The sequence below is a fragment of the Oxyura jamaicensis genome, chromosome 4 (assembly GCF_011077185.1).
Source record: "Oxyura jamaicensis isolate SHBP4307 breed ruddy duck chromosome 4, BPBGC_Ojam_1.0, whole genome shotgun sequence".
Lineage (NCBI taxonomy): Eukaryota > Metazoa > Chordata > Aves > Anseriformes > Anatidae > Oxyura > Oxyura jamaicensis.
This window is the reverse complement of record NC_048896.1, coordinates 25569543-25584615: the sequence shown is the minus strand read 5'-3', so window position 1 is coordinate 25584615 and position 15073 is coordinate 25569543. Positions and strand designations below refer to the sequence as shown.

General features: G+C 40.6%; 1 protein-coding gene across 10 annotated transcripts in view; it reads left to right on the top strand.

Moving 5' to 3' along the window:
* Positions 1-15073, top strand: part of FAM13A (family with sequence similarity 13 member A) — a 132045-nt gene that overhangs the window by 17867 nt on the left and 99105 nt on the right. For 5 of the 10 annotated variants that reach the window (XM_035326302.1, XM_035326300.1, XM_035326298.1 and 2 more), the window contains exon 5: positions 10830-10989. In XM_035326302.1, coding sequence (XP_035182193.1) covers positions 10830-10989 — 160 coding nt within the window. Of the gene's footprint in view, positions 1-5902; positions 6058-10493; positions 10550-10829; positions 10994-13848; positions 13912-15073 lie in introns of those variants that run through there. The other 5 variants (XM_035326304.1, XM_035326303.1, XM_035326297.1 and 2 more) reach the window with 5 other exon arrangements.

Below are 15073 nucleotides of genomic sequence, written 5' to 3'. Positions count from 1 at the left end.
TAGAAAACCATAAAGCATATCGTGAAACAAAAAAATATCTTCCCCTCCAAAAGAAAGAAAACTCAAAAGACCAAAGCATGTACAGGAATATACAAGTATGAGAGTTAGTAGAACCACAGTACTGCAGATTTCTGACAAGAAAAAGCAAACCAATTTTTAAAGATCATATTTCTGTGGGCAGTGTTACTTACGTGGTGACATTTTAAAGTTTGGGAGTTTCTGTCTAAATGTATTAGTGGACTTAGCTTCTTCTCATATAGTTTATTCGTTCTTAAATCTGATGTCTAAATCTCTGATTCAAAATTTTAGTGGCCATTTGAATAATTTTAGCCTCCTCATCACTTGATTCAGGAAAGTTTTGAAAATCAGCTCTGCATACCTTTTGGTATAGAATGCAGAGAGTTGCAGTTTGCAAATGCAGTTGGCGTTCCAAGATTAAACCAAATCATACTTCCTAAAAGCACCATAATTGTTTCTTCAACTTATTACTGCTCTCAAGGTAGCATAGGAAAGATTTAACAGCTTCTGTAAGGTATAGGGTCTGTGTAAAGGAGGGGAAGAATCGCATCATTCCATCGCAGAAGATTGAGAAAGGCAGAGTTCACTGAAGATACAAGAGCTCTCATGAATATGAGTGCAGACAGCCCTGCAGCTGTGACACACATCAAAATGCTTGTGCAGCAAAAGAGGCAATGAAAGCAAGACTCGACACTTAACAAATAGGTAGTGCATTTTTACAAGAGACGAATATTTCGGAGTGGTGGATGTAGATTTTTGTTTAAACTAAGCTTCACTATCTGGTAATTCAGCTGTGGGTTTCATCAGATCTTATCAAAGTAATTCAGGATAATGGTCTAGACACCATTGTGAGCAACAGTTGAAATACTGTTTTTTTTCCTGTGTTAATGAATGCGTTCTTAAATTGATGAAACCGATCAAATCAACAAAGATTTGACAGGAGGAAGAAAGAACTCACAGCACCCAACTTTTGGCATTGGTCTTAGCCAGCTAGTTAATCAGTCAGCCAGAGAGAATTCTTCAGAATGCAGTGCAGAGCTCCAGAGCAAGGCTGTCTGAAGTCTGCCTTGGCAAGGGCTGTCTTACTGCTGACTACTCCTAGAGAAACTAGCTGCAGAAATTAAATATCAGCTGGTGGTTGAAGCAAACATTCCTTTCACTTTGCATTCTTTGTTCAGAGCAGTGTATGGGGTGTTTTGCTGGGACAAGGAAACAAGGCTTAGCAGCCAGCTTGTCAGCAATTCCCCTGTTAAAGTAGGAAGACCTGATATTTTTCTGTCAGTAACTCACACATCTAAAATCAATGTCTACGTAGCTAATGCTCAGAGTCAGAAAGAATAAAGCTTATCTGCTGATAGTGAAGGATTGCTTTCTACAAGGCATTTTTAGTGTCATTTTAGCTATTTGGACATACTATTTCCTACTTGGTAACTGAAGCTGTTTTACAATTGAATAAATCTCCTTATTGAGCAACTCTGCAGACATTTAGACTTCATTTTAATTCCCTTCATCTCATTCCACTTCTCTATATCATGTCTCAGTAATTCTTCTGATTTCCCAAACTTCCAACCTTTATTACTTTTTATCTTAGTCGTTATTTCTCTTGCTTCCTTGCTGTTCAATCAACTAAACTGGTTCTCTTCTAATGAAAGGTTATCTCATGTTTTCTGTATTTATAATGAATAGAAGAGGGGGAAAAAAAAAATGGCTATTTGCAGTCCTTGTAATGAAGTGTGGCGTAAGATACGGGAAAACATAAAGGGCAAGGTCAAACAGTTCAAAAAAGGAAAATACGATGATTTGAGATTTAGTGCATTGTTTTCTTCCGATTCAGATTTGTTCAGACTTACTGTGATGGATGCCAAAGGTCAAGTATACAGAGAAATACAGCCCTTGATAGACAACAAGCATGGAGGAACACAAATAGTTGGCTTTTCTGTTACTGGTCTAATCTGTGGGGGGGATTAACGCTTGCACCATGGTTACTGTCCATTGACCTGAGTATCATCACTTGTAGAGTGATGGCCTTAGTTATGACCTGCTGTGTGTCTGTTTCAGTCTCACAGCTTGTGTTGCAGAAGAACCTTAGGACCAGCTGAGTTCTCTTTCCTGCTCTCTCCTCTTTTGGAGCTGGGTATCAGAGGGGCTGCCATACTCCTGTCCTTTGGCTGGGATGTAAGAGGTGTGAGGTATACTAGCTATGGAGTAAGCAGAGAATCTCTGTGCACCCTTTTGTGTGTTTTGTTATTGTTTTTTGAGCGCTCTCTCAAAGAATGTGTGTTTGTGGCCTCCGTGATTTAAGCCCTCACTAATGCAACGGTGTTTCATTCTAACAGAAATGAAGCGTGTTGTGAAGGTTTGCTCCACCACCCCAAAAGAGGCTGGCAAATGCAAGTGTCTGGTTAAAACGATGCTGTTTGTTATCCAGCAGTTCTGGTTGGATGAGTAGGTAAAGGCCTGAGAGGTTTGCTGATTTGGGATCCAAAGGGAGAAGAAGCTTTAGTGATGAGGGGCTTTCCCCTGAACACTTCCTTGCAGAGTTAGAGCATTTTTTTCTGCTTGGTTATCCTCCCAGTCCCCTTGCTATGGTTAGCAAGAAGGGGCACAAAGCACAGATTCTGGAACTACAGCAGAGGGAAAATGCAGGGAACTGCTGTGCTTTGGGGGTGCTTCTTTCTCCAAGGTAACTAACAGCAAAGTGAATGTTCCTTCCAAGAGATTCAACTAAAATGTGCTGCCTACAGTGCATCCACCAGTGTTGCTTTTAGAGGCAGTGGGAATATAGGACAAGGTACTCTGCTTTGATGACAGAAAACTTATCTTCTTTCCTGCTATGGAGTCTTTTGTGAGGAGAAAATCTGAGGGAAGAGCTTTCTACATCTACCTGGCTTTTTTGTGTACTTCTTGCAGGTGTTTTCCACAACAAACAACTTTCCGGCCTGGTGCAGGTCTGATTGTTATTGGTCAGAGCCACCAGTCTCCTGTGTGCCACTAGGGAACAAGCTGCAATGTAAACAACAGGTTCCTTCGTGTTTCTCAGCTGAGAGCTGGCTTGGAGAAGCAGGTGATGTAGCTGTGATGCCAAGGGCAAGCATAAGAATAAATCATGCGCTGAAAGTGGCAGCAAGGTGGTTTTTATTTGCTAATCGGTAGAACTGAAAGGGAAGCCAGGCAGGTAAAGCCAAATAACTCATCAAAATTTTGTGTTGAGTGAGGCTAATGAGGGATTTATTTTAGCATCTCTGAATTGAGTGCTTGGTTAGTAGTGATATATCTTCACTCATCTTTACATTTTATATATATTTGTTGTTTGCTTGTTTTTGAAAATTTGTACAACGAAACGATAGCTTGAACTCATTTGACTTTGGAGCCTAAAACCCCATCCCCTTTGAGTTTCATAAATAGAAATTCATGACTACAGAATGTACTCTGCCCTGTACTCTTATGACTAAAACCAAAATTTTGTTCTGGTTTAGTGAGGGAAATCAGAACCAGCAAGAAATTCTTAGTGTTCTGCAAAACTGCAATAAAATTCAAGTTCCTTAAAAAAAAAAAAAAAAAAAGTTATGATTATGCTGTTGTATTGAACATGTAAGCGTAGCACATCATTATTTTAGATAATGGGTAACAGTTTCCCCTTCCTATTTCATCATTATTGTTGCTACAGCTGTGACTTGCTGCCTGCCTTATTTCATGTCCCCTTCTCTACCATGCTTGTAATTTTCCAGTGTTGGCTAAGAAGGAGGTCATTGATCCCTAAAGTTGTTTTTAACAGAATCAGTTGTTTTGTCTGTTAGACTGTGTTTGTGAGTTAATAACCGAAGAACTTGATTATTTTATGAGTTATTGGATAAAAACGGTTCCCTTTTTTTTGGTTATGATTGCTTCATAACCCTAATTTAAAAGCTTAGGGAGAATTTCTTCTTCCTTTTTAAACAGAGGTACAAAAGGATGATTTGGGCCTCTCATTAACAGCATATCTATTAATTTCATTCATAATGCTGACAAAATACTCCATCATAAGTGTGACATCGTAACAGGGCACCTTTTTTCTCTTGCTCTGGGAGCTAGTCACTATGTGTACCGTTAGGAAGTATTGCACAGTTAGTGTATCTATGGTGGGAATACAAAATATAGCCTTCAGAAAGGTATATCTAAGCAAAATAAAGGAGTAAAGAATGTATTTCTTTATAAACTGAGACAATCAAGGGCAGCATCCTGTCTCACCAGTAAATCAATGGAAATTTCTAGTTAGTGGTGATGCACTCTCAAACTAGTATCAGTAGTTGCGTGTAGTTAGATGAAGCTTGTCATCCTGAAGGCTATCCAAAAATTTTTCCAAGTTCTATACAGAAAACCTTGCATTTTTTAGCTTTGTTTTTGCAGTGGAATGTGGCAGCTGTTAAGACTTGTTACCCAGCAGTAGATAAGGAAAGGAAGATCAGTATTTGAACTAGCTGAAAGTGCTGGAGGAATTTAGAGACACAACTAGGGTCTGATCCAAAACGTGTTAACTCTCACAAGTATCTTTTAGGCAACAGACTTGGTAAGAGGGCTGGGAAGGCACGTCCTATGAGGAAAGGCTGAGGACACTTTGGTTGTCTAGTCTGGAGAAAAGAAGGCCTACTTTTACTACAGTTTCCACGCTGCCTACTGACTGTAATTTCCTGATGAAAAATGAAGCTCTTCCTGGAGCAAAAGGCTTTAAACATGAATTAAGCCAATAAACAAGTCTGTGCAGCAGCATCACTCTTAACTCTTTGCATTACCTGCTCTACCTGCATTTTGCTGTATACATTTCCTGCAAGTATTGTAGACAGAGGTGGAATTGCTGAGTTGATTTAGGCTCCTAAATCTGATGTTACAGACCATAATCTGGAACAGATTGCAAAAGATAATTAGTTAGATGCCTGATGGGATTTTCCAGTGCCTCAAAAATGAGGACACTTCTGAAAAATCTCAGTAGTGACATATGACCTTGTATTTGGTTTGAACTGCTGAGACATAAGTCTGTAAATGATGCAGAGCATGTAAATGACTCGTGCACACTGAAAGTAACACCTCCCTCAACTCAGTGTTGCCGTGTCTTTAGCCACCTGTTAGCCTCTGATCTTGTAGAAGAGTCAGCAGATGTGAATACCTGCCTGTTTTCAGCTGTACCAGTTTGTAGTCCAGTCTGTTAAGACAAATTGCTTTCATCAGCTGTTACCTTACCTGACTAAAGTACAGGGCTAAGCTGTGGACCTGAGCTCACATCCGTTACAGACACAGTAACATTTATCTGGAGGGACAGGGCAGACTGACAGACATTGTAATCTCTTAAAACTGCTGCAACCCTACTCTCAGAACCTTCAGTTGTGCTGGTTGAGGGGCTCGTGGGCATCTGAGGTACTGAGGAAAATGTTTTGCAAGGGTTGGAGAAACAACACCAACAACTTGTAATGTTCTCTGGCTTCTGAGACCCTTTATTTATTTGGGGATACCCTAGAAGATTGGTAAGTTTACCTTGTGGTGCTCCTCTATAAACAGTGCTGTACCAGCAGGAAAAGTAGCAGTCAGCCAAGACAGCATACAGCCCTCACTGGGTTTTAAGTTAGGATTACGGTGCTGCCATTCCACCCAGGCTATGGCTGCAAAGACGCTTAAGGAAATGGCAGTGTGCATTCTTCATCTTAGGGTGGGGTTGAGCAGCACTGGGAATTCATAATGAGATGCACTATTTCACCTGGAGATCGCTGGCTCTCAGTTGTGACTTGGAGCTGTCAGCAGTTGCTCCCTGGGGAAATCAGTTCAGTGATCTCAATCCAACTCATTATAGGCAGATGAGTACATCAGAAGTCCTCCCGGCTCTCATTTCCGCTTAAAGCAAGGTTCTCAGGCATGGTGACTGGTGCTGGAACCCTGTGGTGATGCCTGTCTCTTTCTGGTTGGCAAGTGGATTCTGGAGATTCAATCTCTCATAAGTACCCTACACATTTAGCCTGTTACAGCTTGCTTACAGGGTCCCTGAGTTAAATTCATTTAACTGACACAGGAAATGTAAGTAATTCTTTCACAGTGAGTTAATTTGACTTCAGGTCAATTCAGTTCTGAATAAGAGTTGTGACGTGGTTCTTTGAAGTGGTTTAAGTAGTCTGATCCTAGTTTTCTTGAGCATCCCCATGTAAGTAGACATACCATTGACTTAAAGTGGTCTAGAAGAACCCAGAGAACAAGTGAGCACTGGTCTGCATGGACATGAGTGGCACAGAGCTGCGGTGGGTGGGCAAGCAGGCATGGGAGGGCACTGTGCAGAATGTGAAATACTGCTGGGTGTGGTAGTCTGAAATAAAGGGCTAAAGACTTGAACATATTCCTAAGTAACACTAACTTTGACAACTACGACTTTTTGTGCTTGGAAGTGGCTTCACCAATTTCAATCTTAAAATCCTCTAAACCTTCTGGTACTAATTCACCTTTGCTCCTTTGGACCTGCTTGGCTAAATCAGATACTGTTAGTGCTGGTGCTTCGTTTAGACAAAGCACATTGTTTCCAAATACTTAATACGGACCACTGTGCTTAGAGCACAGATTTCTCTGAGCATCTCTGGAAAAGGTAGAGTGTCCTAGGAATCTGGGGAAACACTGCGTTATTTGCTTTTATCATTGCCTGTCATAGAATGGCTAGGGTTGGAAGGGACCTTAAAGATCATCTAGTTCCAACCCCCCTGCCATGGTCAGGGATGCCACCCACTAGATCAGGTTGCCCAGCGCCTCATCCAGCCTGGTCTTGAACATCCCTAGGGATGGGGCATCCACAGCTTCTCTGGGCAACCTGTTCCAGCGCCCCACCACCCTCTGAGTGAGGAATTTCCTCCTAACCTCTAATGTAATTCTCCCTTCTTTTAGTTTAAAACCATTCCCCCTTGACCTGTCATTATCTGAATGAGCTCTCCATTTTTATAACCCCCCTAAATACAGAAAAGCTGCAACGAGGTCTCCCCAGAGCCTTCTCTTCTTTAGGCTGAACAACCCCAGCCCTCTCAGTCTTTCTTCAGAGGAGAGGTGCTCCAGCCCCTGGATCATCTGTGTGGCCCTCCTCTGGACCTTCTCTAACAGCCCCACATCCTTCTTGTGCTGGGGGCCCCAGACTTGAATGCAATACTTCAAGTTGGGCCTCACAAGGGCAGAGCAGAGGGGGACAATCACCTCCCTTCCCTCCTGGCCACCCCTCTGTTGGTGCAGCCCAGAACTCAGTTGGCCTTCTGGGCTGCAAGCACGCACTGCTGGCTCGTGTTGAGCCTTTTGTCCACCAGAACCCCCAAGTCCTTCTCTGCTGGGCTGCCCTCAATGAGTTCTTCTCCCAGTCTGTGCTCATGTCTGGGATTGCCCCAGCCCATGTGCAGCACCCTGCACTTGGACTTGTTGAACCTATTGCGGTTCACGTGGGCCCAATTCTCAAGCTTGTCCAGGTCCCTTTGGATGGCATCCCTTCCTTCTGGTGTATCAGCTGCACCACTCAGCTTGGTGTCATCTGTAAACTTGCTGAGGGTGCACTTGATCCTCCTGCCTATGTCATTGATAAAGATATTAAACAGCCACTGGTCCCAGGACAGGCCCCTGAGGAACAGCACTCATCACCGGCCTGGGATTTTTCAGCACATACCCAGAGTTGTAAGCTCTGACAGTAATTGCAGTGACAACAAATTGCATCAGGATATGCCTGGAGATGCAGAATTTTGCTGGAGAGTTTTGTCACCCTAAACTGTCTCAGAGAATCAGGTGGAAATTCCTTCTGAGACAGCAAAGTCAGTCAGCAAACAGCCAAGTATTTATGTTGGACTTTGACGGTTCTCTGAAGCTTCACAGCTCAGCAAGCTCTCACACGCCAGCCTCATCAGCCGCTTTGTTGTAGTAAGAGACAACTGAGGTGAATCTGGATGGGATGAAAATCTTGTGGCTTTGAAGACCATATAACTGCCAGGCCCCACAGGGCTTTCAGAGGCAGGGATGCTTCTGCAGTGACATTTTTCTGTTACATTATCTAAGATAGACATGAACCCATCAACATTTTCTCCTTGAAATGACCACAGAAATTACAGGTTTATACCTCCCTTCCGGAAAGTGTGTTTTTGCTATAGAAACTGTTGTTCTACTGCTGCTGTACTGTTTGTGATTCTGGTACTGAAGTAGTTTGTATGTGGCTATAAGGTGATCACGTCCAACCTTTGAGCATTTTGTGACCAGAGTAAATTCTGCATTTAACTCAAAGGCAACACAATTAATTAACATGCAAATTAGACATGAAGGAGCCATCACACAGTTATGTTGAAATGTTTTAACAAGTTGTTTTTCAAAAGAACATGAGAAAGTATCCAAGGAGAAGGATGTGGATCATGGAAGTGTTATATGAGATTTTTCTTGTAGAACTGTGTTTTTTTTCCTATTGATCTGAAGTGAAATTTGTATATTTCATAGCTTCTCAGACTAAGCAAAACTAAAGATATTCTTTTTTTTTTTTTTACATACAGTCTCAGAAAAGTCCGGTTGGACTTTTGCATGCAGTGTGACAACAGATGGGTTTTAATTTCCATGAATATGCAAGATGGGTGCGTGCTTATAATCTAAACTCCTTAAATATGCTGAGCTGCAGATTTATTGCAAGGAAAAGGTCAGCGTGGATAGCTCAAAGAATATAATAATCCTTGCCACAGTGGAGGTCTAATAGCAGCAACTGAAGGAAAAAATAAACAAGAAGTTTTGTAAAATATGTGGACCAGCTTTAGTGACAGAATGGCAAAGGATAATTTACTTTATACTGCCATTAAATTAAAGCAAATCATGCTGTCCTGCTTGGTTACATTCAGAGAGGGAATATAACAAGTGTGGTTTTTGTTGTTTTGCTTTGGTTTTTGGTTTTGGTTTTGGTTTTTGGCTATAGGAGGCATTGGCTCTAGCTCCCAGCAGATGTAGTTTAAGTCAAAATTCTGCCCTAAAATTCACTGAAGTTATCTAGAGTCATTTTTTGACTTAAAATAGTTGGAGTATGTTTTCAAGCCGTTTCCTAGAAAAGAGGTTCATAGGGTTGCCAGGCTTATGTTAGTGTTGTCCTGTTTTGGAGAAACACATCCGGAAGGTGACAGTTGAGATTTTCCTGAATCAAGCAAACTGCTCAGCCAACTCCAGAGAAAACCCAGTTCTGTTACATGCTTCCACACACTTTCTTTTATTCAGGGCCATTACTATCTTCTAGCGAATATATGACATTCTTAAAAGCGAGTTGGATCCATGCTTATCCAGCCACAGAAATTTTCCCAATTTTTTATGTAACCTGAGGCCAGGTTCCACACTAATGGACTCATCTGATTTAAGGCTCCTGAGACTGACCCATTTTACCATTGGCAATGGTTCTGCCATGTAAAATAGTTCCGTTCATTTAAACTTCAGGTCCTGCAACTCCGATGAATATATTGGATGTTAAAATGACATCAGTAAAGATCCTCGTCTAGGGTTTACACGGATACACTCTGCTGCAGTAGAATCCTTTCCCTGTTGACAGGTAGATGCATTGCAGAGGGTAAAGGCCTACAAGAAGTCCTTTTTTTTGATGGCAGGTTTCTGGCAGTATCTGCTTTCAGAGTCTTTTTACTTGAATTAACATTTGACTCCAATAAGCAATAGGTACAGTTTTACAGTAGCCAGTTATTTGTAATTTTTAATTTGCTGATTATAGTAAATATTTATTTTCAAGTTATATCTCTGTAAAATAGTTCAGATGACAATTGTTTAATTTTGGGGGAGTTAGGTTGTTTTTCCTCTCAAAATCGCGTAGATGTTCTTAGCCAAAAAATACTTGGAATGTTTTTCTGTTGTGTTTTTTTTTCCTCACCTGCTCTTCCCTTTAAATTATTTCTGGGTTTTCTCTACCTCCTGATTTTCAGTTTCTGCCACCTTATAATTCTTTATAGAATTCACATCAGTGTGGCCATTTCATGGGTCATTGAGAGCAGAGTACATCTGCTGGGAATGCTGTACTACAGGAAATCCTGTATGATTGGAGAAATATTTTAAATGCTGAAGGAGATTCTTCAGAGAGCCTACATTTACATTAAAACTGAATTTAAATGTGTTTTGGGCTCAATAAAACATGCAAAACGCCTACATTCCAACAGATGATCATTAGATGCTTATTAATTGGGTGCTCAGTTGTGAGTTATTTGTGGTTCTTTTTTTAACTGTTTTTTTTGCCATCTCCATGTTCTAAAAATCTTTTTGAGTTATTAGTCTATCTTCAAGACAAATAGCAAGTCAAAATTAGTTGAAGAAATGTGATGTGTCATGGGGTCACCTTAAGCTATAGAGATCTTGCTTAGCATTTCCTTTTAGTATTCCGCTTGGCACGTGGGTTTTCTTATTTCTTTGACTCGTCATATACCTTAGAGATCATCACTGATCACTTTTTCAAGGAATCTGACTCTTCCCAGTAACAGTTCAGAGAATTTAAATGCCTCATGCTGTCTGTGCCGCAGTCATCAACCCAACTTTTAGCAAGGTTAGTGGTATCTCATTTGGTGGTTTTCTCAATTAGATCTCTGCCTAAACTTTGTGGAGGAGATAGTTTGACCATCAAATACAGTATTTAATATTACTAAGAAAAACTGCAAACAAACCTAATAGTTGTTACCACCGTAGCTGTGATCCTTCTTTCCCAGACAGTTTCCTGTGTCTGCTAGCTACCCTGTGTCCACAATAAAAACATTACAGAGATGCTATGTGAGAATGATTCACTCCTGAGTATCTAATGTTCTACTTCATGTTCCATCCAACTTTAGTGTGCCCTCTGGATTTGAAGGTATAAAAGAACAAGAGATCTGCAACAAGATAATGACTAAAATGCTGGAAAGTTACACCACCTTGTTTGAATCGGAAGGCTTGAAGAAGGAAGAAGAAAAGCCGGTATGTGAAGAGCTATCGAGAATTATTTTGGTAAAAGTGAGTATCTCTAATATTGCACTTTCGTGTAGCAAATCAATAGTGCAGGTGTATTGCAGCTTCAATTCAGAAATCTTTTAGATAAGTGGGAGGCAGGTGCTGTAATAATAATGTTCTTTGTTATTGATTGGTCTACAGCTTTACAAATCGATCCTACTAATAGGCCAATTTTCATTACTAGTCTAGAAGCTGATTGAGGAAAACACTGCCTGTGTTCCTGAGTCATTTAGTTGTCTCCCAAGGGCTCTAAAATCTTTTTTTGATACACCTCAGGCTTCCTGTAGTTGCATCACTGGTACCCACTTGAAAGACGAAGAGTGTTTAATAGTCCTAAGGCTGTATTATGCTCAGAACCTTACTGATAACATCCATGATTTGAGATCCAGGAATGCAGCAAACTTGTCTGTGAAGAAGGTCTGGTCTGCAGATGTGAGCCTCTGTTCCTTTGACAATGGGGTCACCTGTGACTGCAACTGGCTGCTGTTTCTTCATAGTGCTGGTTTTAATACTGCACTTGCTGCAAGGCCTTGGATGATCTGGCCTTTGTTGATCTGACCTTGGAGGGAGAACTTGCCCAGATGCCTATTTTTCCATCTTAACACATCTGTGGTCTGCCATACCTAAAGCCTCATACGTATTCAGTAGTGGAGGCTGAGCAGGCAGACGGGCTCCTCTTCTGGATCCATGCAGTAACTTGCTTCCACTCCTCTGCATGGCTCAAGTTGCTGCCTTCATCCTGATGCAGGTTAGATACCAGGCCTAGCTCAGCAGGGGCCATGCTAGGTAGGCATGTGTTGTGGTTTAACCTGGCAGGCAGCTCAGCAGCACACGCTCAGTGGGATGGGGGAGAGAGTCAAAGGAAGAGTAATGTAAAAGAGTAAAGCTTCATGGTTTGAGATAAAGACAGCTTAATAAGACAGAAAAGAAAGGTAAAATAATAATAAATAAGTATACAATGCAATTGCTCACCACCCACTGACTGATGCCCAGATCATTCTTTCTCCCTGAAGTCTCTGCTGTTAACATGTCATCCACTTACAACCATGGTTTTTAAAGCCAACGTCAACCCTCAGTCATGATTTTGGAGCAAATACCCAGAAACGTGCCATCCCAATATTGGAAAGTACTTCCTCTCATATGCCTGGTGATGTTTACCGGCTTTCTGAACTTACGCATCTCCTGACACCTCATGAGCTGGGTATCTTAAGATTTTCACTCGCTTTTGGAAAAATCCACAGACTTTACTGCCAGAAGTACTGCTCTTTTAAAATGGAAACAAGAATGTGGATCTTGTAGATAAACTCATGAAAGCATGTACTTCTCTCTGAGCAGTGTATTAGAAAGGAAAAACAGAACTCGAGTGGAGCAAGTTGCATCTTGTTTACCACGTTGGTCGTAGCTAGGGGAAATCCACAATGCTACAGACTTCTAGAAGGAGTAAGTGTATTTCAGTCACGTACGGATTGTGGCATCTTAAACAAAATCTGTTTTAAAGGAATAAAAAGTTATTTTTTGGGGTGGGGAAAAGAGATTCTGATTCTGTAGGTGTGTTAGTTGAATTATGATTTTTGCTGTGTTCGTGAACTGAGGAGGTGCAGGTTATATCACACCAGTTATATCTCCTCTTTCAAAGACTGCTCACTCATTGGGAAAGACAAGTTGTGCCAGGTAAAGTGACTTCTTAGCCTGTTTTCTCACTGGATTCAGAAAGTAAGGGAGCAGGAAGTTTCTGCAAGTTGCCTTCCAGTTCCTGCTTTGTTCCCAGGACTGTAAAACATCCTCTCGTTCATTGCTCAGGCATATGGTAAGATTATAGTTAGAAACGGTGTGGTATTTTTCTTTGGAAACCTCTATTTAGAAATAAAAAAGTGCCATTTTTTCAAAAAAACTTTTATCTTGGAACAGATTCAGTTTCCCCGGGAAATTGAGCTGTCGGATTCCTGATGCCTTGCCTAGAATGACTTCATTAGATTCTCACTCCACTTAGTAGAATGAGATCCACAAGATCTTCTAGGCAGGTGGCTAGCAGGTAGAAATAAAACATGCTTCTTTCAGAAACACATATATTTATGGGAAATTCCTTCCCCAGAATAAACCTGATTTTTTTATTATTATTTCAAAACAGGATTAAATATATATATATTTAAGTATAGCAGGTCTCATTTGTAGCCAGCTGTCATTACAATCTCTAAGACTTTTTTCCAAGCTTCAGTTTAATTTTCAGATCCATTGAAGGTTTGAAAGACTCTCAAGCTGTTGATTGATAGGATCTGCTAGTTAGAAATGGGTGGAGAAGTGGATTAAGTGTTCTGATTAGCTATCTGCTCAGTGTTGTCTTTTTCTGACTTGGAAGGATCATAAATATTTTTTTTTTTCGGGCAGGGTCAGGTGTGAACTGTTTATTCTTTAGGTATATCTGAATTGCTCTGTATTTATCGCATTTTAAGTTTCAGTGTAGTATAATAAAATGTTTATGATTTGCTTTGGAGAAGAATTCCTGAGCGTTCAGTTATGGTCCTGATTGATTTTTGTGGCAGTGAACTGAGTGATAACTCAAGTAACTAAAGTCAGTCAGTTTTGAGTTGCAGTATAGTTGTTTTTTTTTTCGTCTTGATTTATGAACCTTCAGTAATATCAAAAATAACCATTTTAAACTAGGACTTTTCATTTCCAAAGAATTTAAAGTGTTATTCAAACTGCAATTGCATGTAGTCCTATATTGTACAGCTAGAGAGTGTTGTACTGTTACAACTGCAATAAAACAGAACCTTTGAATAACGTTGGTAATGTTATTCATTAATGGTCAAAGATAAGCAGTGAAGAGGATTTGGTTTTAGTTCCAGAGGCCAGGACAGTCTGGACAGGCAAAGAATTATGAGACTCTTGAGAGATTTCTGCAATTACTGCCTTCAATGGTTCCAGGTAAAATGTGCCATCTTTAACAGTATAATGATTTTTAGGTCACTGTTTTAGAGTAAAAACGTACAATATATCACCTTGCCACGCAGGGCTACTGGGTTGTCCTTCTTTTGGCTTTTTGTTTCCTCACTTTGTCCCTCTAATGCCTTCTTGACAGAGCTTTGTTAGTTTTAAGAACCAGTCAGCTGAGAGCACATAAACGTTCGCATTGAGAAACAAGCACCAATATGCTGAGGATTTAATGCTGCTCCTGCCTTGATTACATCTTTGGGAAAGGAATGCAAAGGGCTTTTCCCTTCTTTCCCCATTGCATAGTAGAACTTGTAGCCCTGTTCAACTGATGCAGAAGAGTAAGTCCATTTATAATATTAAATTTATAACATTAAAATTAAAATTAAAAATTCTAGTAAAATTATAAAGGTACAATTTTAACATTCTGAATGTAATCAAGGTACTTTTGATGGCTTCTGCACAGGGGGAGTTTCAGTCCCTGAAGAGGCACAGAAATTGGTCTCTTTGGCTTTTGCAAAGAATAATAGTTTCAAAACAACCCAAGTAACTTCTTGCATTTTTATCCATTTTGTTCCCAGCCTTCTCACAAAGGTAGCCACTTAAGTTGGGAGGCTTAGTTGTCAAAGCAGATCTTTCTTACTTGAAATGACAGCAAAAATACATGCACTGTGTTCTGCAAGGCTGCTGTTAGATTTTTAAGGAGGCAGGCAAGCCACCACCACATGTTAGATGTATCTGATGTGTGGTGCCCAACCCAGCCAGGCAAGCCCCTAGGTGTGGATTTTATGGCAAGGAGAATGGTCCAGCTGCCTTCAGGCACTGTTTTGAAGTGGAGTGCTTGCTTGCTTATTCAGTTGAACACTCAGATTGGATCGTTCAGGTCTTGATAGGATTTGAGCCCTTCATCCCTGGGAAGAGATAGGAAAGTAGAACAGTCAAAAAGTTCTCCATCTTGGCTTGACTTTGCTCTTTACAGGCAGTGGTGAAACTCCATTTCCACTAAGCACTTTTGCAAGTCACGGTGTTTCTGATTATTTCCTCAGATGTGTACAGAAAGATCTTTACTAATAAATGTTTCCTTCCCCTTTCCTCAGTTGTCTTCACTTAAATACCATGGCATGAGGATCTAATCCCTTGATAAGATCTGGGAGAA